This window comes from Dendrobates tinctorius, unplaced genomic scaffold (assembly GCF_039654945.1).
Source record: "Dendrobates tinctorius isolate UK_male_01 unplaced genomic scaffold, ASM3965494v1 ptg000455l, whole genome shotgun sequence".
Lineage (NCBI taxonomy): Eukaryota > Metazoa > Chordata > Amphibia > Anura > Dendrobatidae > Dendrobates > Dendrobates tinctorius.
In genome coordinates, this window is record NW_027362117.1 from 4,207,330 (window position 1) to 4,232,032 (window position 24,703).

Below are 24,703 nucleotides of genomic sequence, written 5' to 3' on the forward strand. Positions count from 1 at the left end.
AATGATGCGCTCATGTAATTAAGCATTCATCTGAATACAGGGAAGGTTGAGAGCGACATAGTCACCACTCATCAACAGCTTGTAATATGGGGGGAGGAATCATGTAGGAATTGTCCCAGGAAGCCGGACCCCAGCGCCACACAATGGGCAAGATCCATGGTGCTGCAGGCGTCACTTTCCACTGCAATACTGGCATTCTGTTCATGAATCAGGAGGCTCAGGATGAACGTGATCCCTTGCACTAACTGCTGATGTGGTTACCTTTACCAGGTTTTGACGACTATTTTACTTCTCGGACGCTGGAGAATAACAGGAGGAACGTCTGGTTTGCAGAATTCTGGGAGGAGAACTTTAACTGTAAACTGACCATTACCGGCTCCAAGAAGGAGGACAGCGACCGCAAGTGCACAGGTAAATGGAGGAGGGGCGACAGGTCCAAGGAGGGAGGCACGGACCCCTGGTCCTAGCAATAGCCCTGGGTCCATTATGGAAGCAAGAACATATAGACAAAGGGGTGGAGCCTGTGGTTACCATTACATCAGCACATAACAGAGTCTGGGAAGCTGAGATATAAGGAGCTGTTTGCTGATTTCTGTGCGTTCTACATACAGTATCTCAGGCCTAATCCGTATAGAAAGAAAAGTTATACTACTTTCCAACACAATAGCTATTATCTATCATCCATCTATCTATTAATCATTCATCTATCATCCATCTATCTATTAATCATTCATCTATCATCCATCTATCTATTATCTATCATCCATCATCTATCATCCATCTATCTATCTATCTATCTATCTATCTATTATCTAACATCCATCTATCTATCATCTATCTATCATCCATCTATCTATTATCTATCATCCATCTATCTATCTATCTATCATCCATCTATCTATCTATCTATCTATCTATCTATCTATCTATCTATCTATCTATCATCTATCTATCTATTATCTATCATCCATCTATCTATCTATCTATCATCCATCTATCTCCCTCGGGATAAACATTTCCACATCTCGCATAAACTTGCAGCCATTTATCTGAACGTTCTCTATGAAGTAGAATAACATTTGCGAGCCTCGTGGAGCATTATTGGGCTTTCCACGGTCGGACGCTCCGTGAAGGACGCTGTTGCAGATTTCTCCTTGGATCGGCTCCAGATGAGACAGGAAATAGAGATAAAAACTGAGAAACACCGGGCGATGTGGACGGCCGCTCCCTAGTGCTGGCACCCTATGGGGGTAAGGGAGACCCCCACCCATGGCACGGCCTGCGCTCCTATGCTTGGCAATGCTGGAACATTTAGGACTCGATGGGGCATCTGTGGGGGCTTCATATGATTGGCATTACTGGAGTATTTATAGGACCGGCATCTATATAAAGGTTCCTATATTTGCCAGTCTGGCGCATATGTGCGACTTTCACATTATGGGGCATCTTTTGGGGTACACATACTTGGCACTATTGGGGGGTTTATGTGACTGGCACTTGGTGGGAAACTATGACAGATCCCCCTGGAGCTTATTTATGGCTGGCACTTTCGGAGGCATCTGTGGGACTGACTTGCCTCTGGTTGGCATCTTGGAGGGTTTGTGGCTGGTGCACAGTGATAAAGGAATGGTAAATGGAGTCTGTCAGCACAAAATGACTGTTCAAACCAAGCACAATAGCTCAGTGCCCTCTTGGCGTGACGGAGTAGCTTAGTCCACATTCTCCGCTATTAGCTTTCCTTCTACCTCCGTCCTCCAAATGTTGGTTTCAGCAGGAGGGGTCCCGATGGTCGTGGACCGATGGTCGTGTCCAGATGGTCGTGTCCCTCCTTTCCCAGGGATTTTCGTGTCTCCGGCTCTCTGTAGATCTCACAGCCCGATTGGCACAGATCATAGATCCACCTATAGAGCCGTGAACAATGTTAGACAGGAGGGGATGGACAAGACCTGACAACATGGACTCCTCACTTCTGATCATTGCCTCATTATCGTTTCTTATAATTGATGTTTTTCCCTTTGTGATTCGTCCACATTGAGCCACCATGATTGTGCACGTTTCCCACAGGTGATGAGCGCATCGGGCAGAAATTTCCGTACAAGCAGGACGGTAGTGTCCAATTTGTGGTGGACGCGGTGTACGCCATGGCTCACGCCCTGCACAACATGATCAAGGATATGTGTCCGGGCTCTTCTGGCCTTTGTCCCGCGGTCGACCCTCCGGTGGGGAAGAAACTCCTGAAATACATCCGCAATGTCAGCTTTAATGGTGAGAGCTTCATATCTGTTATCCTTATGATGGAAAAGCAAACTCCATCCCCAAAACGTGTCAGCTCTCCTGGTGTACGGAGCTAAGCGCAGAGATCCTGCGTGGCCACCTGTAGCTATCACCTTTGGGACCTCCACTGATCTTGAGAATGAAGGATCATTCACATTATACAGTAGATAACATAGACTCCACCATTCACAATAGGTGATGTCACAGCTCACCTCCTCTCCTCCTGTATAATTACTGATAACATCTCTATATACAATAGATAACACAGGATCCACAATAGGTGATGTCACACCTCACCTCCTCCTCCTGTACAATGACTGATAACATCTCTATATACAGTAGATAACACAGCATCTACCACTCACAATAGGTGATGTCACAGCTCACCTCCTCTCCTCCTGTACAATGACTGATAACACCTCTATATACAGTAGATAACACAGGATCCACTATAGGTGATGTCACAGCTCACCTCCTCCTCCCTTCCCAATGTCCTTCAATAGAAAAGGTAAGGTCTGAGTTTGTTGCTTTTATTGTACCTGTGAATTTCCTGAAAACACAGGAGGTTAAAATTAGAGATGAGAGAATATGTTCGGAATACGAATGTGCCATATTGGTGCTATATTTGTACCATATTTGTGCCGAATTTACGTTTGATGATCATTTAAGAATATATTCGCTCATCTGTACTTCCATTGACTCCGATGGTGTTCGGCTATGTTCCTCGAATACTCAAAATACGGCGATCGTCATACGAGACCCGAACATTGCAATATTCGCTCATCTCTCGTTAGGAAGTAGAACAGCCCCCGGTGATTGGTGCAAAAATGGCAACATTTCCAGTTCGTTTTAATACACTTTGTGATATGGAAAAATATAAAATAGAGTTTTACTTCTGGAACAAAACCTAATTTAAACAGGAGGTGATTTTCGGCAGCGTCATAGATGCAGATCTTGGGCACAGCATGAAAATCTATTAAATCATCAAACAGATGGAAACGTTGATGGGAAGCCAGACCTCATTATAAGTCATAGGGGCGCCATTTCTGTAGACCCATCCAGCAGAAGCCATGACACCATAGTGATGTAAGGTGGGGTGAAGGTAGTGTGGAGCGAGGGGCCCTCATCTGCCTGTATTGGTCAGACACCATAAAGCTTCGGGGGCCCCTTCTATGTAATATATGGGACTTGCACATCTGTGAAGTTACTTTTGGACGAGGAATACAATGTAGCCGCAAAGTTCCCGCGCTCGCTCCCGGCTCTGCTTTCCTCCACCATTATGACTAATGTGAGATTTTCTACTGTGCCTAATGATTACAGCCTACAACGTGTTATCAAAGCGAACATGAAACGGATTCTTCTCTTCTATGCAAGAGACAAAACTAAATCCCGCTTCTGATTTTTTTTTTTTTTCCTTCTAAGTATAAATTAATTTTACTCCTCGGCTGGATCTTTTCATATCAGAGGAGAAAAGTTAAAAAAAAAAAAAGTCTAAATCTGCAAGTAAATTGCTGAGTAATTAGTGCGGCGTTTTTCTATGACACAGGGCATTAGCAGCGGGACACGAAACCTTCTCCATGTTTTAGCCAGAATAGGCCTCGTCTGCCGCCAGCGCACAATAACGGCCAAATTACCAAAATGAGCTCAATTAGAGTTTGCAGGAAATGGAGAAAATTATTAAAGAAATCATTGGGTGGCTGAAAATAAAAAAAAGAGATAATAAGACTCCTGAGCGTCAGAGACTCCCGCAGAGCGGGGCGAGGACTCCATGAGCAGGAGGAAAGTGGCCTCAATATATCGGGCAGCACGCTGAGACTCCTAGTGACCACATACAGAAATGGTGACCTGATCTGAGGTCTTTTGTATCCTTGAAGGGATAATGTCAGGGTTTTTTTGGAGAGCACTGGTCTAGGAGAAAATAGAATTTCCATTAGAACTCACAGCCCATTGTTTATAAAACAAGATACAATGTATCAAGTCACAGTGTTTCCTGCCACATGATGAAGGGGGGCAGTATCGTGCCAGTTTTCTCACCCCTGAGTTACACTTTAATAAGGAATATTGTGCATTATTTATAATCTCAGGAGACCCCGGTCACATTGATACCAATTGTACAAATCAATGGATTTCCATGGCTACATTTAACCTGCAGCAAAATCCTTTCCTCACATGTCCACGCGTGGGGAATTACTTACAGACCATGGAGATAAATAAAGTCCTCATGTGGATGAGTGTGCAGCACCAGAAGGAGCCTTAGGCCCTGTGCACATGGTGCAGATTCTGTGCAGTTCTGCAGCAGATTTGGAACTGCAACAGAACTTCACTTGATGTACAGTACCATGTAAGGCTATGTAAAACAACAAACGCTGTGCACATGCTGCAGATTTTTCTGCGCAGATTTGGTGCGGAATTAAAAGAAGCAGCACGTCACTTCTTTTGTGCGGTTTTGCTGCAGTTTTCCACCTGCTCCATTATCTGCAGGTGAAAACTGCAGGGGAAATCCGCACAAAAACTGCACTAAATCTGCAGGTAAAACGCAGGTCAATTCACCTGCAGATTTAGCAAAATCTGCACGGAAAATTCCACAGCAGAATCCGCACCGTGTGCACATAGCCTTAGGGTATGTGCACACGGTGCAGATTCTGGTGCAGTTCTGCAGCAGATTTGGCCCTGCAGAACTGCAAATAATGTACAGTACCATTTAAGGCTATTTAAAACAAAAACCGCTGTGCACATGCTGCAGATTTTTCCGCACAGATTTGGTGCGGATTTAAAACTGCAGCATGTCACTTCTTTTGTGCAGTTCTGCTGCAGTTTTACATCTGCTCCATAAGGCCCTGTGCACACGGTCCGGATTCTGCTGCGGATCTCTAGCAGATTTGGCCCTGCGGATTCGCAGCAGAACTGCATGTCATGTACAGTACCGTTATAGCCTATGTAGATCAAAATCCGCAGTGCACATGCTGCGTTTTTCCCGCGCAGAATTGCTGCGGAATGAAAAAAGCAGCATGTCACTTCTTTTGTGCAGATTTGCTTCAGTTTTCCACCTGCTCCATTCTAAAAATCCGCAAGGGAAAACCGCACAAAAAATGCAGTAAATCCGCAGGTAAAATATAGGTCATTTTACCTGCGGATTTAGTAAAATCTGCGCGGAAAATTCCACAGCAAAATACGCACTGTGTGCACATAGCCTTACAGTACAATGATGACCTATGGGGAAAAAAATTGACTCTGCATGATTCCGCAGAGTTTTTACACCCATTCCATTATATAAATCCGCAGGTGTAAAAACGCACAAAATCTGCATAAAAAAGCGTGGATTTTGACCTGCGGATTCTGTCAAGAAACATCTGCAACGTGTGCACATGCCCTTAGGCTGGGGTCATAATCACGAGAAACTCGCACGAGTCCCGCATCTCAATACCCGGCACTGCCACCAGCACTCGGGACCGGAGTGTGCGGCTGCATAGAAACACATGCGTGCCGGGTATTGAGGCTTGAGTTTCTCGCCAGTGTGATCCCGGCCTTATTTGTCCTCTTGGGACCTCGTGAACGTTATTGCTCTCTAGGTCCCCAGTGACAGGTCGTTATAATCATGGTGTTTCAATGCTTTTTACCTCCTTATTGGCTACTGAAAGGTAAGAGTGCATCAGTGGCCAGGTGCACAATTCCGGCCAGGTGTGTAGGAGACTTGTTCATATCTTGCAGGCAGCCAGCGAAGAGCTTTTTACCTCCTGATGCTGAAGTGCGAGGCATTGGACAACCACTTAGGGTATGTGCACACGCTGCGGATTGTGCTGCAGGTTTTTCGTCGCAGATTTTGCTAAATCCACAGGTAAAATGACCTGCGGATTTCCTACGGGTTTTCTGCGGTTTTTGTGCAGATTTCCTCTGCGGTTTTTGTGCGGATTTCTATAATGGAGCAGGTGTAAAACGCTGCGGAATCCACACAAACAATTGACACGCTGCGGATTTGAACCCGCTGTGTCTCTGCACTGATTTTTCCGCAGCGTTTTTTATTTTACATAGAATATAATGGTACTGTACACCGCAGGAGAATCTGCAACGTGTGCACAGACCCTTAATGTCTATAGGCTAAACCTTGCCAGGCCGGCATAAGCTGCTCCATCTTTATCACACTGGCTCATGGATTTGGTACATTTTGTTAGCCATTTCAGGGTTCCCCTGGATATTTTTGATATTTGTGGGGAAAAAACACCAAAAACCTTTACTTTTTTTTTTTTTTTGCATGCGGCAGTTTTTGAAGTTCAGTTTATTCAGTGATTTATTTTTGGTGCAAATCCAAAATCCATGTAAAAATAACGGTGTGAACTTAGACCTACACACGTCTCTTCCAGTATTGGCTTACTTTAGTTTTGTGCCAAAATATTGGAGAAATTCTGCAGCATTTTTCAGATGCCTTTTAAGGTGCTTCCTATTTTCTGGGCAGTTTCCAGGTATAAAAAGTGTCTAAAATACATAATTTGGAAGTCGGACTTTATGATAGTTTGTATTTGCTAGAACTCTGCGCGTACATTATTCTGTCTCCCCGCGTTTCCTCTCCCGTGTCTGACCTTTGCCTCCTTCCCTCGCAGGAAGTGCTGGGACCCCCGTTATGTTCAATAAGAATGGCGATGCTCTGGGCCGATATGACATCTTCCAGTTCCAGATGGGGAATAACAATGCGTCCAGATATCGGCTGATCGGCCAGTGGACTGACGAGCTGCAGCTGAACGTGAGTCGCCTCTGGCATAATGCAGCCCTCTTCTTCAGATAGTTTCAGATGCGGCTTCTTTTTATAGACCACCACTGAGATTCCCTTTTAGGATTTTACTTGCAAATATTTTGCTTTTTTTTTATCATAATTTTGCTGTTTTTGTTTGTGCAAACCATGAGTTTTGTTCATCCTGAACCTCCTGGTTCGTGAATACAGTGCCGGATCTACTATTAGACTGACACAGAGAGCATTTGAGATTTCTGTGCCATTTGCGATTTGTGGCGAGCCGGGTGACAACCCTTATAGGCACTGTAATGGCCACGATTAGTATCTGGCGTCGCCTTTAGATTCCCAGCAGTCATTTCTTGCTGTCTTTAATACTGGTGCATGCCTGTATAGTGAAGCGAAGGTCGGGGATTGTATTCTTGTAACCCGTGTATCTGCATGGTTATGAGTCAGGCAGAACATGGTGAAGAGCCCCTAGGTGCTATGTGGGAGCTGACGCTGTTTTCTTAGTCATCAAAGCTTTTATTAAACACAATTTCACAAGTCTGAGCAGCCACCGTCAGCGCTGGGGGAGCAAAATTGAATTTTCCAGCTCTTAAAGCTGCAAGTTTGCGGTTTATATTTCCCTTGATCGCCCAAGACTGACAGCGACATTCACCAGAAACGCATTATCCATGACCCGCAGTCACAGCCCAGGACCTCAGCCAGATAATACCTTGTAACTTACGGGACACAATGCGGCTCTGACATTAATATCGCCCCCCCCTCCTCCCCCCGGCTACCTCCTTCCCCCGGCTACCTCCTTCCTTTATAATCATCTCAGGATGTTGTGAAGTTTATTGAAACATTTGTGTCATTTGTAATAATAGGAAATTGGTGATTATACCCTGTAAGAGATGGATCTGCTGAAGCCACCAGAACAATCTCCTCCGGTTCTGATATTAGTGGTCATTTAAGATTGCAAGTGTAGTCTGCCTATATGGGTCTAGTGGGTCCCCAGGAACATCTGGTGGAAGAAACCTCTCAATTCAACAACCTATCGGCAAAACAGCCCTCACCTCCCGACAACAACATCATCATGATAAAGACCACCAATATATGTCTACGCAACACCATCGACATCGTGGTCAAGACCACAAACCAATGTCCAATCAACCCCCATAACATTATGATCAAGACCACCAACATATGTCCAATCAGCACCAATAGCATCATGGTCAAAACCATCAACATGTATCCATTCAACACCAATATACATTCAGTCAACACCAACATCATGATCAAGACCACCAACATATGTCCAAGCAACACCAACAACATCATGATCAAGACCACCAACATACCTTCAAGCAACACCATCAACATCATGGTCAAGACCACCAACCTATGTCCAATCAACCCCCATAATATTATGATCAAGACCACCAACATGTATCCATTCAACATCATGATCAAGACCACCAACATATGTCCAAGCAACACCAACAACATCATGATCAAGACCACTAACATACCTTCAAGCAACACCAACAACATCATGATCAAGGCCACTAACATATGTCCAATCAGCACCAATAACATCATGGTCATGGTCAAAACCATCAACATGCGTCCATTCAACACCAATATACATTCAGTCAAGATCAAGACCACCAATATATGTCCACACACAAATATCACGATCAGGACCACCAACATACGTCCAAGCAACACCAACAACATCATGATCAGGACCGCCAGCATACCTACAATCAACACCAACAACTTCTTGATCAAGACCAACAACATACGTCCAATCGACACCCCTAACATTATGATCAAGATATTCCAATCTAAACCAATAACATCATGGTAAAGACCACCCACATACGTGCAAGCAGCACCAACAACATAAAGTCCACCGAAATTCACTACAAGTAACACCAACATCACCACAACACTAAAACTGACACCAAGAACATCATTAATCCCACCAAAAACATAATATTCCTCCATAACAACATCCCTATCAACACGACCACCACCATAACCATGATCAGTACCTATAGAAATACAACTATCTACACCGCTGCCAACATAACTACGAAAGATAGCAACATGATCAGTAACTTAACCACAACCAATACCAACAACCTAACCATGATCAAGACCACCACAAAGTATAAACCACCAACCAACATCAATACCAACAGCGTAATGCTACCAATACAATGACCAAAATCAACGTGATCAAGACGACCACCACCATCATCAACACTGCCAGCACCTCCACCAACAATACTAGCCCCTCCGTACTAATAATCCCATTAGCGTGATCATGAACAACGCCACGACTATCAATATCCCTACCGTCACCAGCATGGCAATAACGGCACCAAGACTATTCACACCACCAACAAAATCTCCAATGTTACACTCTCTCGCAGCAGTGGTGGAGCCGGTCGTCCTGTGCCGGGTATTCCTCATGCAGATGAACCCTTGGGCATTTGGAGAATGAATATTTATTGGGGCAGAGGGGGGAGGGAGTATTAATAGGTGAGGTCCCTTTAAATGTGTCCACATTGTATCATGTTGGCCCAGTCCATTTAGCGCTCCGCGGGGGGATGGGGCAGGTGGGCGCCCTCGCTCATGGAGCCGCCGGCCCGTCAGCTGTCTGCGCTTTGCTCTGTATTAATTCCAGGTTTTACCATAATTATGATAGCGCCGCTTGGCCTCGTTCTCATGCAGGGCACATGGCGATAATGAGATTTCTCTCTGGTGTCAGAAGACGCTTTTTCTGCATCTGTCAGAGAGATATTGTATCTTTCGGCTTCTGCTGATCAAAGCAAAGAACCTTGTACATTATTTGTTTCTCGCAAGTTTCCTGGTACGTGATGGAGAGATGAAGCGCATGAAATGCCAGATTTATTCCTCAAAGGCGGAGGAGGGCGACAACCAGCTGACACCCGCTTTTTCCACTTATCAAGCAGCTTCTTGTTAATTTACAGAGGAGATTATAGCGTTTCTGCTGCTGAGGAAGAGAACTGTCCCCCAAAATATACTGGCTCCCATAGCCGCCTCATAGTCACATCCCTGTGTTCTGCCAGGCTTATCCCACAGCGCCGGGATCATCCCCCGGATCCTCCCTCATCCCCTGAGAGCAGCCAATCAGCATCGTGTGTGTGACTGGCTCCGCCCGTGCGGATCTCATTACAACATGTATGTGATACATTGTATCAGAGAGCCTGTAATGATACACATAGGGCTATCTGTGGTGTTACATGGGACTGCAGGTGACATCTACTACATAATCTGCAGGCAGAGAGTTATCACTGTGTGATCTGTGGTGTTACATGGGACTGCAGGTGACATCTACTACATTATCTGTACTCGAGAGATATCGGTGTGTTATCTCTGGTGTTACATAGGACTGCAGGTGACATCTACTGCATTATTCTGTACTCGTAGCGTTATCTGTGGTGTTACATCTACATATATGTGGTGTTACATGGGATTGCAGGTGACATCTACTGCATTATTCTGTACTCATAGTGTTATCACTGTGTTATCTGTGGTGTTACATAGGACTGCAGGTGACATCTACTACATTATCTACAGGCAGAGAGTTATCACTGTGTTATCTGTGGTGTTACATGGGACTGCAGGTGACATCTACTGCATGATCTGTACACACAGAGTTATCACTGTGTTATCTGTGGTGTTACATAGGACTGCATGTGACATCTACTACATTATCTGTGGTGTTACATAGAACTGCAGGTGACATCTACTAGATTATCTGCAGGCAGAGAGTTATCACTGTGTTAGGCTGGTTTCACATTTGCGTTTTTTAGCGCTGGAAAAAAACGCTAACCTGCGCATGCGTTTTTTCCCCTATATTTAACATGGGTGCGCATACCTGCGCGCTTGTAAGCGCATGTATGCGATTTTCATGCGCTGCGTTTTTTTGGGGTGTGCGATTGGATTTTCCAGACGCATCATGTTGCATTTTTTGGCCCTGCAAAAAAGCGCATGCGCACATATGCGCACGTTTTGCGCTAAAAATGGCCATTATAGCCTATGGATGCGCATATGTGCGCACTGGCATGCTCATGTAAGCGTTTTTTTGCATATGCGTTTTTTTTTTAACCATGGAATTTAGGGGTTTGAGTTAGAGTTAGGGTTAGTTAAGGGGGTTTAGGGTTAGGGTTAGGGTTAGGGTCAGGGTCAGGGTTAGGGTTGGGTTTTGGGTCAGGGTTAGGGTTTAGTATGGTTTGGTTAAGGGTTAGGGTCAGGGTTAGGGTCAGGATTAGGGTCAGGGTTAGGGTTAGGGTCAGGGTTAGGGTTAAGTATGGTTTTGTTAAGGATTAGGGTCAGGGTTAGGGTCAGGATTAGGGTTAAGTATGGTTTGGTTAAGGGTTAGGGTCAGGGTTAGGGTCAGGGTTAGGGTCAGGGTTAGGGTTAAGTATGGTTTTGTTAAGGATTAGGGTCAGGGTTAGGGTCAGGATTAGGGTTAAGTATGGTTTGGTTAAGGGTTAGGGTCAGGGTTAGGGTTAGGGTTAGGGTCAGGGTTAGGGTTAAGTATGGTTTTGTTAAGGATTAGGGTCAGGGTTAGGGTCAGGATTAGGGTTAAGTATGGTTTGGTTAAGGGTTAGGGTCAGGGTTAGGGTTAGGGTTAGGGTCAGGGTTAGGGTCAGGGTTAGGGTTAAGTATGGTTTGGTTAAGGGTTAGGGTCAGGATTAGGGTTAAGTATGGTTTTGTTAAGGGTTAGGGTTAGGGTCAGGGTTAGGGTTAGGGTCAGGGTTAGGGTTAAGTATGGTTTTGTTAAGGATTAGGGTCAGGGTTAGGGTCAGGATTAGGGTTAAGTATGGTTTGGTTAAGGGTTAGGGTTAGGGTTAGGGTCAGGGTCAGGGTCAGGGTCAGGGTTAGGGTCAGGGTTAGGGTCAGGGTCAGGGTCAGGGTTAGGGTTAGGGTCAGGGTTAGGGTTAAGTATGGTTTTGTTAAGGGTTAGGGTTAGGGTTAGGGTTAGGGTCAGGGTTAGGGTTAGTTAGGGTTTAGGGTTAGGGTTAAGTATGATTTGGTTAAGGGTTAGGGTCAGGGTTAGGGTTAGGGTTAGGGTCAGGGTTAGGGTTAGTAAAGTCATGGTTTAGGTAGTGTGAGGGGCCACCTAAAAATGTTGGAAAAAAACGCAAACGCGGTAAAAACGCGCTAAAAACGCATACAAACGCATAAAAACGCTGCGTTTTTTTGCGGGAAAAACGCGCTGCAAAAAAAAGCAAGTGTGAAACTAGCCTTATCTGTGGTGTTACATAGGACTGCAGGTGACATCTACTACATTATCTGCAGGCAGAGAGTTATAACTGTGTTATCTGTGGTGTTACATGGGACTGCAGGTGACATCTACTGCATGATCTGTACACACAGAGTTATCACTGTGTTATCTGTGGTGTTACATAGGACTGCATGTGACATCTACTACATTATATGTGGTGTTACATAGAACTGCAGGTGACATCTACTAAATAATCTGCAGGCAGAGAGTTATCACTGTGTTATCTGTGGTGTTACATGGGACTGCAGGTGACATCTACTACATTATCTGTACTCGAGAGATATTGGTGTGTTATCTCTGGTGTTACATAGGACTGAAGGTGACATCTACCACATTATCTGTACTCAGAGTTATCACTGTGTTATCTTTGGTGTTACATGGGACTGCATGTGACATTGACTACATTATCTGTACTCAGATTTATCACTGTGTTATCTGTGTTGTTACATGGGACTGCAGTCGTCCATATAGTCAGCTGGTAACTGGCTGGCAATTTGCTGATGGTGGGCTGTCAGTCACGCGGCTGTGAGCAGGGAGAGGGTTAATCTGTCTGCAGCCTCTTCCTCCGCTCCAGCAGACGGCCATATATCACCCTGCGCCTTCTGCAGACCTGCCTGTGAGATTTATGGGATGTATAATTATCAATATGGCTTTACAAACATGTGCATTAAGCCAGTGTAACACCCCATAAATCCTGCTGCGTAATCCCCACATAAACAAGGCGACTGTTCTGTGCCATGGAGCTCGGTGCCAGGGGCCGGGCACAGCTTTCCTTGTGCTTCCTGAGGCATAGAGATGACAGTCAGCGCAGCCATGTCGCCGTCACCTGTCAGGTTATTATGGCGCTTTCATTGCCCGTTCTGCAATAATCCAGAGCGTCCCGCTTACACTTTCCGCTAGATTGCGAGCTCTTCAGCACAGTCATCCCTATCACTGTTTGCACCAAAGTCTAAGAGGACGTTCACCACCGTCTATCATCTGGTTTAGTTGCATAAAGACACAATTGTCTAATATTGTGATTGGGGAAGAAAGGTCCTGGCCCGGCACTACATAGACACTTCCTATTGCACCTAAGCCAAAGCCAGGACCCTTGTCAGACGCTTTACAAAAAGTGTCTAAAAACATAGGAGATCTAGTAAGAAGCAGCTTCAGCTCTGGTGCAAATGAAGCCCGGATTATACCCCTTACATTTGTCCTCCCGTTACCTCCCATCATAAGAGCTGGGCTACCAAACCGCTGTGTGAATGGAGCCATAGTGAGCACTTATGGCCAACATTCTTCTACACAGTGGATGTCGCAGTGGCCACACATGCTCACTACCGCTCTATTCAAGCCGGGGATTCGGAGCCCCTTTCCCATGATCTGTAGGGTCTGATCATCAGGACCCCCAGCGAGCATACATTAATCATCCGTTTCATAGAATTCTGACTCCGTTTGCATCACATTCCGCTGTGTGAATGGAGCTGGAGTGAGCATGTGCGACCGCTCCTGTAGACGGTGCATGGAGCAGTGGTCGCACATGCTCACTACTGCCTCATCCCTACAAGGGACCTTGGTTCCTCCATTCCCTGAAGCGCTGAGCGTCCCAGCAGTCGCACCCACGGTGATCAGACCTGTCATCTATGGGAGGATGACCCCTTTATGTCTCAGGTGACATGATGATTTTCGGCAAAGGCCATCGAGTCGCACGACCAAAAACCATTGTGCAATTTGTCTGTGACTTGCTGTTGTGCGATTATCTTAGGGCTCTGATTCTGTTATAAAAAAAATTAAATCTTAAAAATGACCAAAGTCGCAACATAAAATCCAACACATCTGGAAACATTAGTGATTGCATCGCTGGAGATCGCAGGGCGACACCAAGGGAAATGTCACCATAAACCTGTGACACCTTGGTAAAATCAGGCTCCTTTACACCGCGCCCGTACAGATTGGTGACATCAGTCTCCTCTACACTGCACCCATGCGGATTGGTGACATTAGGCTCCTCTGCACCGCACCCGTACGGATTGGTGACATCAGGTTCCTCTACACCGTTCCCGTACGGATTGGTGACATCAGGCTCCTACACCGTTCCCGTACGGATTGGTGACATCAGGCTCCTCTGCACCGTTCCCGTACGGATTGGTGACATCAGGCTCCTCTACACCGTTCCCGTACGGATTGGTGACATCAGGCTCCTCTGCACCGCGCCCGTACGGATTGGTGACATCAGTCTCCTCTACACTGCACCCATGCGGATTGGTGACATCAGGCTCCTCTGCACCGCACCCGTACGGATTGGTGACATCAGGCTCCTCTACACCGTTCCCGTACGGATTGGTGACATCAGGCTCCTCTAAACCGTTCCCGTACGGATTGGTGGCATCAGGCTCCTCTGCACCGCGCCCTTACGGATTGGTGGCATCAGGCTCCTCTACATCGTGCCCTTACGGATTGGTGACATTAGGCTCCTCTGCACCGCGCCCTTACGCATTGGTGACATCTGCCTACCTCTACACCGCGCCCGTATAGATTCTGCCTTCACCGCTCCCATGCACCTTATGTATTAATATGGCCGGGGGCTAGACTCATCAGCACACTCCGTACTCACTGTGCTGTCTGCTGCTTCTTCCCTGGTGCGTCCCACATTCTTCCTGGAGTTCAAGGGACTGGAGGCAGAGCCCAGGATAATTTCAAACAAGAACGATTTATTCTCTTCAGGACACAGCACATTCAATACACCTTTAGGACACTTGACACAGTTCTAGCAATACATTTTCTTCAGCTTTCCCTAGCTTCTTCAGCTACACCAGAATGGACCACAATGTAACAGCGTGATGAGGAGCCAGGTGAAAACGGCACTTCGATCTCTGTCCCTGGAACTGAATTCAGCCCAGACAAGGAAATAATCATCTACTAGGTAGTCCACCCCCTTTTTGGTTATCCTGCCCGTGCACTCGCTGGTGGCCCACTCGACTACTTCTTCAGCACCCAGACTTCTGCTGACACTTCATCAGTGACTTCTTCACTGACCTCTTCACTACATTGCTGAAGATACCATACTTCTTTGCTCCGACAATTCCCCCACATCTACTCTGGATGGCTAGGGATTCCACTTCACACTTTGTGTGGCAGCTACACCGCTCAGGAACAGGACATCTGAGCAGCACCAGGGGTCTACCCCCGACTCACTAATCTGCAGCTCAGGCCCCAAGGCCACCTGAGCACACCAGGGGTCTACCCTCGACTGACTATATCCAGGAAATCTCGAGCTAATTCCCAGCTACCACTCCTACAATTTAACCTCTAAAGTGCCCTACAACTATGTTTTCTTATGCAGTGTACTCAGTGCCCCCATCTAGTGGCCTTTACCCTAACTGCACTGTCACTAACTTACATACAACACAATATGGCAATAAACACGTGTATATATAGCTTACACATAATGCACAGATACATAAATACTACACATTCAAATATGGCAATCATATACAGGTAACTAGTAGCAACAACATTTACAGGGCTAGGCCCTGACCCTCTCCTTACCCCAAAAAACTACACCAGATTTATCGCCGGAGACTTCCTCCATTGATTTCCTGAAAACTCCTGCTGGGCGATAAATCTCCGACCGCTGTGATTTGCAGAGAAGAAGATGAAACATCGCATTTGTGGCTGAGAAAACCTCATTCAATATTAAATTCCTTATCAAGAGGCGCAGGGACAGGGGCAAATTTATGACCAGGTCAATTAATGGGAAATCGTTACCAGGGAGAGAGGGAGTCTGCAGAGAAAGCGGCTGAGCAGTGGGGAGAAGTCAGACACAGGAGAGAAGAGAAGGTCAGATGCGGGAGGGAGGACATGGTCAGACTCGGGAGAAGGTCACATGTGGGAGAGAGGAGAGGGTCAGACTCAGGAGAAGGTCACATGCGGGAGGGAGGACAGGGTCAGACGCGGGAGAGAGGACAGGGTCAGACTCGGGTGAAGGTCACATGAGGGACAGAAGAGCGGGTCGGATGTGGGAGAGAGTTGAAACAGTCTTCACACCCGCCGCCGGGGGACAGCGCTTACTGTAGCGCTTCTTGGCCGGCGTGTGGTACTGATGCGGCACACGGTTGCCACACATGTGCCGCAAGTATTACATTCACAACACACGGATATCTCCGGTACCGGAAATAAACGGACGTGTGTAACCGGCCTTGTGCTGCAGCTCTGATCTGTTGGGACACCGCTTTGATCAGTAGACCACGTTTAGCTGAATTGTTTGTTGCAGTTTTAAATCCACAACTTGCCAAATCTGAGGCTGAGCTGCTGGGCCGTGCAAAGGGGAGAGTTTGGTTTTTTTTTTTGTTGTTTTTTTTTCACTGACTTTGAAAAGATGGAATCGTGCAGCAGTTTCTTCTGTAAATCGGATGAGACTCGGCCATTCAAGGCTGCAGGTGCATAAAAATAATCAAACGCCGCTTGGAGCCGCGCAGCAACATCCGATTGTTGTGGATACATTGTAATTCTGCTACGTAGGAAACTGGTCGTCCAAATGATGAATCGCTGCGGAATAAATACGGATTATACACAGATGACAAGTGAGGAAAAAGTCTTCCCAACCTTTGGATGAAACTCTGACCGCGTCTTTCTCGGCTCGTCTGAGCCTGCCCTTTGTTTGAGGCATCAGACGACGTCCATGTTCCCTCGTCTATGTATCATGCTTTTTTTGCTGATCTGTGTTGTGGCAGACTTTCCTCCATCCCTCGCTTTCTCCTCGGCTGCGGCAGACACCTGCCGAGTAATGGATGTTGTAGGGCGTAGAATAATGAAAGTAAATGGCACAAGTCTCTGCGGCCATTACAAGGCTCAGCAGACACGAGGAGCGGAGTGTCCGCCTCCCCCGCCGCGCAGGGCACGGTCTCCCCGTGGATCTGGAGGGGACGGCTCCGGCTTTGTTTGTCAGGAAAGCGGCTGAAACTTCATTATCGCAGCACTGGGGACTGTTTGTCAGGTGTAATCAGAGGCCTTCCATAAGAGAAGTGTTCAGGAGACGGCCGCCATCTCCGCACCCTCCGGACCGGCTCCACATATGAAACATCGATCACCGGTGCATCCAGAATAGTGGGACGATTTTTTTTCTTACCTGTCATCCATGTACAATCCCATTTTTTTTTTTTACCGTAGCAGCGATTAATCCTTTACACGACGACCATTTATAGTTATTTACAGAATTACAATGTATCTGTAAGTATAGGACGTGATATCGTGGCTCCGCACACCCACAGACTTGAAGGGATGAGTCTCGCCCCATTTTTGGAGGAAATTTGTGCAAGCTGAAATTTTTTCACATTCAGGTTTAGTCAGTGAAACAAACCCTTCATCTGCACGGCCTCATAGAATAACACTGGTCCGAGTGCAATCCAATTTTTTGACCGAAAATACGGCTGTGTGCACGAGCCCTAATCATGGGAGAAATGGGAGGCTGGTGGCATCAGATCAGCACCGGTGCACCCACCGGATGAAGAGCTAGGGGGCACGGGTGAATGTCCCATGTCCTGGCCTCTTCCTGTAATAATGTCCCCTACCCTAGATATATAGGGAAATTTTGCCTTTAAACTCATTAGGTGCTGTCTGCTAAATAGATCTTAAACCGTAACAGACCCGAAGAACATGAACCCCAAAAATCACTACTTATTAGGAATGGTAGAGTTGGAAGGGACCTCCTGGGCCATCTGGTCCAACCCCCTGCTCATAGCAGGATTCGCTAAATCATCCCAGTCAGATGTCTGTCCAGCCTCTTTTTGAAGACTTCTATTGAAGGAGAACTCGCCACTAGAGGTGAGCGACTTTGGTCGGATCGGGTTTCGTGAAACCCGAATGAAACAAAATGTGTTTCAGATGAAACTGGTCCGACTAGGGCAAAAAAAGTCGGAGTTTCGTCCGAAACCCGACCCCAATGCAAGTCAATGGCAAATAAAAGTCGTCATTGAGCGGATGACATTCATCCACTCAATTCCGACTTTTATTTCCCATTGCCTTGCATTGGGGTCGGGTTTCGGATAAAACTCCGACTTTTTTAGCCCTAGTCGGACGAGTTTCATCTGAAACACATTTTGTTTCATTCGGGTTTCACGAAACCCGATCCGACCAAAGTCGCTCACCTCTACTCGCCACTTCTCGTGGCAGCTTGTTCCACTCATTGATCACTCTGACTGTCAAGAAGTTTTTTTTCTAATATCTAATTTGTGTCTCCTCCCATTCAGTTTCATCCCATTGCTTCTAGTCTTTCCTTGTGCAAATGAGAATAAAGTTGATCCTTCTACAATGTGACAGCCCTTGAGATATTTGTAGACAGCTATTAAGTTTCTTCTAAGTCTTATTTTTTGCAAGCTAAACATTCCCAAATCCTGCAACCTTTCCTCATAAGACATCATTTGCAGACCGGTCACCATTCTGGTTGCTCTTTTCTGAACTTGCTCCAGTTTGTTGATGTCTTTTTTTTTTTTTTTTTTTTTTTTTTTAAATTTGGTGCCCAAAACTGGACACAATATTCCAGATGAGGTCTGACCAAAGAGGAGTAGAGGGAAATAATGACTTCACGTGATCTAGACTGTATGCTTCTGTTAATACATCCTAGAATTGCATTTGCCTTTTTTGCTGCTGCATCACACTGTTGACTCATATTCAGTCTGTGATCTATTAGTATACCCAAGTCTTTTTCACATGTGCTGTTGCTTAGCCCTATTCCTCCCATTCTGTATATGCCTTTTTTCATTTTTTTTTTTGCCCAGATGTAGTACTTTGCATTATTCCGTGATAAAAACCATTGTTAGTTGCTGCCCACTGCTCCAGTTTATTTATATCTTTTTGAATCCTCTCTCTCTCTTCTCTAGTATTAGCTATCCCTCCTAGCTTTGTGTCATCAGCAAATTTAATCAGTTTACCCTCAATTCCTTCATCTAAATCGTTGATAAAGATGTTGAACAATACAGGGCCCAGGACAGAGCCCTGTGGTACCCCACTTGAGACATTCTTCCAACTGGATGTGCAGCCATTTACGACCACTCTTTGGGTCCGATCACTAAGCCAGTTATGAATCCACCTAACAGTTGCCTTGTCCATTCCATACTTAGTCATTTTTTCAATAATGATTGTGTGAGATACTTTGTCACATACTTTGCTGAAGTCAAGATATACTATATCTACAGCATTTCTCTGATCCACCCAATCAGTGATTCTGTCATAGAAGGAAATTAAGTTAGTCTGACATGACTTATTAGTTACAAACCCCTGATGGACATGATGGAGCCCCATGCTGGGTCCACAGGATAAGAATCTGCAGCTAATTAAACTTTCATTTGCAACATTTATGGCATAATTCCCAGCAGATTTCGCTCCTGTTCAGAGAAGCGATGACGTCACCTGTGACAACTTGCAGCGACGTCTGCAAACATTGAAAGGCTGCAGATTTTTAAATCCGCTCCTCAGATCAGTTTGCTTAGTAATTCTGCAGTGTTTGGATGAGATTTAGGGTATGTGCACATGCTGCGGATGCTGTGCGGAATTTTCTGCACTGAATCTGCTTCTTTTGGCAGAATACGCAGGTCAAAATCCACGATTTTCTATGCGGAATTCCTGCAGGTTTATTGCGGATTTTGTGTGGATTTCGCCTGCGTTTTTACACCTGCAGATTCCTATAATGGGATGGGTGTAAAAACGCTGCGGAATCTGCACAAAGAATTGACATGCTGCGGAAAAAAAACGCTGTGTTTCTGTGCTGATTTTTCCGCAGCATTTTTTTTCCCATAGAATAACATTGTACTGTAAACCACTTGCGGGTGCGCAGCAAATCCGCAACGGATGAGTGCACACAGTGTGGATTCACCTGCGGATTTTTCCGCCCAGAATTGCAGGTAAAAGTAACCTGCGGTTTATTTGCAGATTTGCCAGCGGTTTGGCCCGGCATTTTGACACCTGGACAATGAAACAGGTGTCAAACCGCAGCGGAATCCACAGAAAGAATTGACATGCTGCGGATTTAAAACCGCAGAAAATCCGCACGGAAAAATCCGCAGCATCTGCACTGCGGTCTTTAAATTCAATTGATTTGCATTGTACTGTACAATGCCTGCAGATCTGCACCAGATCCGCAGAGGCAAATACGCAGCAGAATCTGCACCGTGTGAACAAGCCTTTAATGTTCTGCCTCATGTTGTAATCCACCGTGGATTTTCTGAGCACAAAATTCACCTGGAAAATTCTGCAACGTTTCTGTCGTGTGTGGTTGTGACAAAAGTGATTTAAATTTGCAGCTTTTTCTGCAGCAGATTTCAGCAACACAAAAGATTTAACATGTCATGGAAACTCCCAGAGAAAATGATCCTGCAGGTCTTACAGTACTTCTTCAGCACATCATGTGCAGATTTTCATCACCGGTATTACATTTTGCAATAGATCTGGTGAAATCTAGCAAATCTGCCTTAAAATCTGAATATAAGGCTAGTTTCACACTTGCTTTTTTTTGCAGCGCGTTTTTCCCGCAAAAAAAACGCATTGAAAAAACGCATACATAAGCATACAACTGCTGCGTTTTTTTCAAGCATTTTTATGAGCATGCATGAAAAAAACGCAGCGTTTTTATGCGTTTTTATGCGTTTGTATGCGTTTTTAGCGCGTTTTTACCGCGTTTGCGTTTTTTTCCAACATTTTTAGGTGGCCCCTCACACTACCCAAACCATGACTTTACTAACCCTAACCCTGACCCTAACCCTAACCCTGACCCTAACCCTTAACCAAATCATACTTAACCCTAACCCAAACCCTAAACCCTAACTAACCCTGACCCTAACCCTAACCCTGACCCTAACCCTAACCCTGACCCTAACCCTGACCCTAACCCTAACCCTGACCCTAACCCTAACCCTAACCCTGACCCTAACCCTTAACAAAACCATACTTAACCCTAATCCTGACCCTAACCCTGACCCTAATCCTTAACAAAACCATACTTAACCCTGACCCTAACCCTAACCCTGACCCTAACCCTAACCCTAACCCTGACCCTAACCCTAACCCTAACCCTAACCCTGACCCTAACCCTTAACAAAACCATACTTAACCCTAATCCTGACCCTAACCCTGACCCTAATCCTTAACAAAACCATACTTAACCCTAACCCTGACCCTAACCCTGACCCTGACCCTAACCCTAACCCTAACCCTAACCCTAACCCTAACCCTGACCCTAACCCTTAACAAAACCATACTTAACCCTAATCCTGACCCTAACCCTGACCCTAACCCTTAACCAAACCATACTAAACCCTAACCCAAAACCCAACCCTAACCCTGACCCTGACCCTAACCCTAACCCTAAACCCCCTTAACTAACCCTAACTCTAACTCAAACCCCTAAATTCCATGGTTAAAAAAAAAAAAACGCATATGCAAAAAAACGCTTACATGAGCATGCCAGTGCGCACATATGCGCATCCATAGGCTATAATGGCCCTTTTTAGCGCAAAACGTGCGCATATGTGCGCATGCGCTTTTTTGCAGGGCCAAAAAATGCAACATGATGCGTCTGGAAAATCCAATCGCACACCCCAAAAAAACGCAGCGCATGAAAATCGCATACATGCGCTTACAAGCGCGCAAGTATGCGCACCCATGTTAAAGATAGGGGAAAAAACGCATGCGCAGGTTAGCGTTTTTTTCCAGCGCTAAAAAACGCAAATGTGAAACCAGCCTCAACCATGCAGATTTTGCCACTGATTTGCTGCAAATCCACCTTGGTGCCTTAAGGATTTGAGTTCTCCAGCAGTGGTGCACGTAGAGCGGAGGGGGATCCATGCCATGTCTCAGGGCACCATGTAACTAGCTGCACCCCACTATTGCATTGCTCATTGGGATGATGGGCGCAGCACAGATTGGAGGGTGCAAGGGCGGACTCTATGGTACGTGCGCCTTTCACATCTATGGTCTCGGGTCTCTGAGCACAGTCAGCATCTTGCAGACCCCAATCTGGACTCCTATCGATCCCCAGAGAGGAAGTCGTTACTGCAGCTCATAAAAGGTTATGAAGGGGATGATGGAGTAGTGGGAGAGTTCATCCCATGCCTATTCATTAGGAAAGTCCTTGCTCCAGTCCAAGGACTAAACCCTGAGTGTGACATATGGGAATCTGATTATCAGACACGTTCCTACAAGGCTCCTGTCGTTACGGCAGGAAGGTCAGATGGAAATGGCGCTGCGGTTCGTCCTGAACGTGTCCGGAGGGGCGCCAGTCGCCGGTGCAGAGAAGCCCATCAGCTCGGACCGTAGCCAGCCATGTGGGTGCCGGTGATAAGGCTGTTATTGCTCTTGGCGATATCCTCGTTAATTGTACTGAAAGTGCAGCGCCGCGATCAAAGGATCGACTCGTAATTACACAACGACTCGTACGTTTCTGATTAAAACGTATTTTATCTACGTCCTCCGGGGAGAAAAAAAAAATCAAGAAACAGGAGGAGCCGTAGAAAAAAGGGAAAGATTAACCTTTAATATACAACTTTCTGATATTTGGTTGGGTAGCAAGATCTCTGCAAGCTGCCAATGAACAAAGAGGGAGCACAAAGCCAACGGTTTGTTACAATGTATCCATCCGGGATGTTTATATAATAGAGAACAATGTAACAGCAAATACTGACTGTATTATCCAGGACCCTCACTGCAGCCCACAAATGCAAGAAGGTCTACATCTTACAGACTGCAAGCAGAGATCCGGAGACCGAAACTAGGCATAAAATAGTTAGAACTGAGTCAATGAGAAACTGGTTTGAATGGAATTTATTAGGGGCCGGGCGCCTGTCTGGCTGAAAAAAGGCTCAAACTTTGGTGCTTTCTATACCGCACTTCAGAAAAAGTTTGTTACACTTTCATTTTGTCTTTTTTTTTTTTTTTTAAACTTTTTTATAAAGTTGTTGTGGCCAATCACCGCCCTTGCAGAGGTGTGTAGTGTATACCGTATATAATGTGATTGTTTTATTTACACCATAAATTAGTAGTCATTACAAATGTGATCTATACCAGATTATATCTGGCACATAGATTTAATGTTCTGGCACATGAACGGCCCAAAAATGTACCAGATGTTTGTTTTTTGTTTTGTTTTTGTTTTTTTACTTGATTCATCAATTCTGACTTTCTTAAAAGTTGTAAAATTTGGTGCAGATCTCCTGCAGTTCTCCCCTCCCCTCGAGATTTTTAGAACAGGTTTTTTTGTTTTGTTTTTTTTTGGTGCAATTTTTGCAACAAGTTGTAAAAAAAAAAAAAGTGTGATTTTTTTTGAGCTAAAAATATACCGTAATATTTAATTATATATTTTTATGTGCTAAAAATATTTTGGCACGAAAAGTGTTAGTGTTTGCGCTAAAAAGTCTCAATAAGCTAATGAAAGGGGAAAAAAACACCGTCTTGAAGAATTTGGCAAAAAAGACAAAAAAAAACAGAAAATTCACTTAACAAAAAAATTGCAAATGATGAAATGAGGCCTATGAGTCAGCGCTTTGCCGGGAAAAGGTCACACGGTTTTGTTGTACGCGTCATTTGCATAATATAAAATGCACCTTTTTTTTTAAACTCCTTCACTCTCTTCATTTTACCAAAACGTTAGTAGTAGGGCTTAATGAAGGGGTCTCGCCTTATAACACGATAATGAAGCAACTAGTAGAATTTTCATTGCAGCTTTCGATGTGATTGGAGCATAAAGCAGGCCAGGACTTTGGAGCCAGAAGTGTGTGTTTGTCTGATACAGGTTGTTCTTACAACACAGACAGAACCCAAAGGGTTGGTTTATTACTCCCATGAAGGTTTTAGGTCCTTAATATGATGCATCCATCAAGCCTATATGAAATCTGATCGGTTGGCACTAATGTAAGGTCTCCGGTCCTGGCACCATATCCATAAGTGATAATTGATACATCCTGTATGGAATCCGATGGGTTGGCACTAATGTAAGGTCTCCGGTCCTGGCACCTTATCCATGAGTGATAATTGATACATCCTGTATGGAATCTGATGGGTTGGCACTAATGTAAGGTCTCTGGTCCTGGCACCTTATTCATAAGTGATAATTGATACATCCTGTATGGAATCTGATCGGTTGGCACTAATGTAAGGTCACCGGTCCTGGCACCTTATCAATGAGTGATAATTGATACATCCTGTATGGAATCTGATCGGTTGGCGCTAATGTAAGGTCTCCGGTCCTGGCACCTTATCCATAAGTGATAATTGCTACAAATGTCACCAGCTCTCCATGTGAATGGCGCCGTCTCATCTGAAGTCTCAGTCTCCCTTTTTACGGCTCGTTCTGTCATCCCGGGCTTCTCTACCTCTTTGTTCCCTCCTTTTCATTCACTGCACCTTTCTTGGCCACAGTTGTTCTTTTT

The 24,703-nt window shown here is 45.4% G+C and overlaps 1 protein-coding gene across 2 annotated transcripts in view; it reads left to right on the forward strand.

The window, feature by feature from the left end:
- Window positions 1-24,703, forward strand: part of GRM7 (glutamate metabotropic receptor 7) — a 361,134-nt gene that overhangs the window by 331,326 nt on the left and 5,105 nt on the right. For both annotated transcript variants that reach the window (XM_073564465.1, XM_073564466.1), the window contains exons 5-7: window positions 271-411; window positions 2,065-2,265; window positions 6,870-7,009. In XM_073564465.1, the coding sequence (XP_073420566.1) occupies window positions 271-411; window positions 2,065-2,265; window positions 6,870-7,009 (482 nt within the window). The remainder of the gene's footprint in view (window positions 1-270; window positions 412-2,064; window positions 2,266-6,869; window positions 7,010-24,703) is intronic.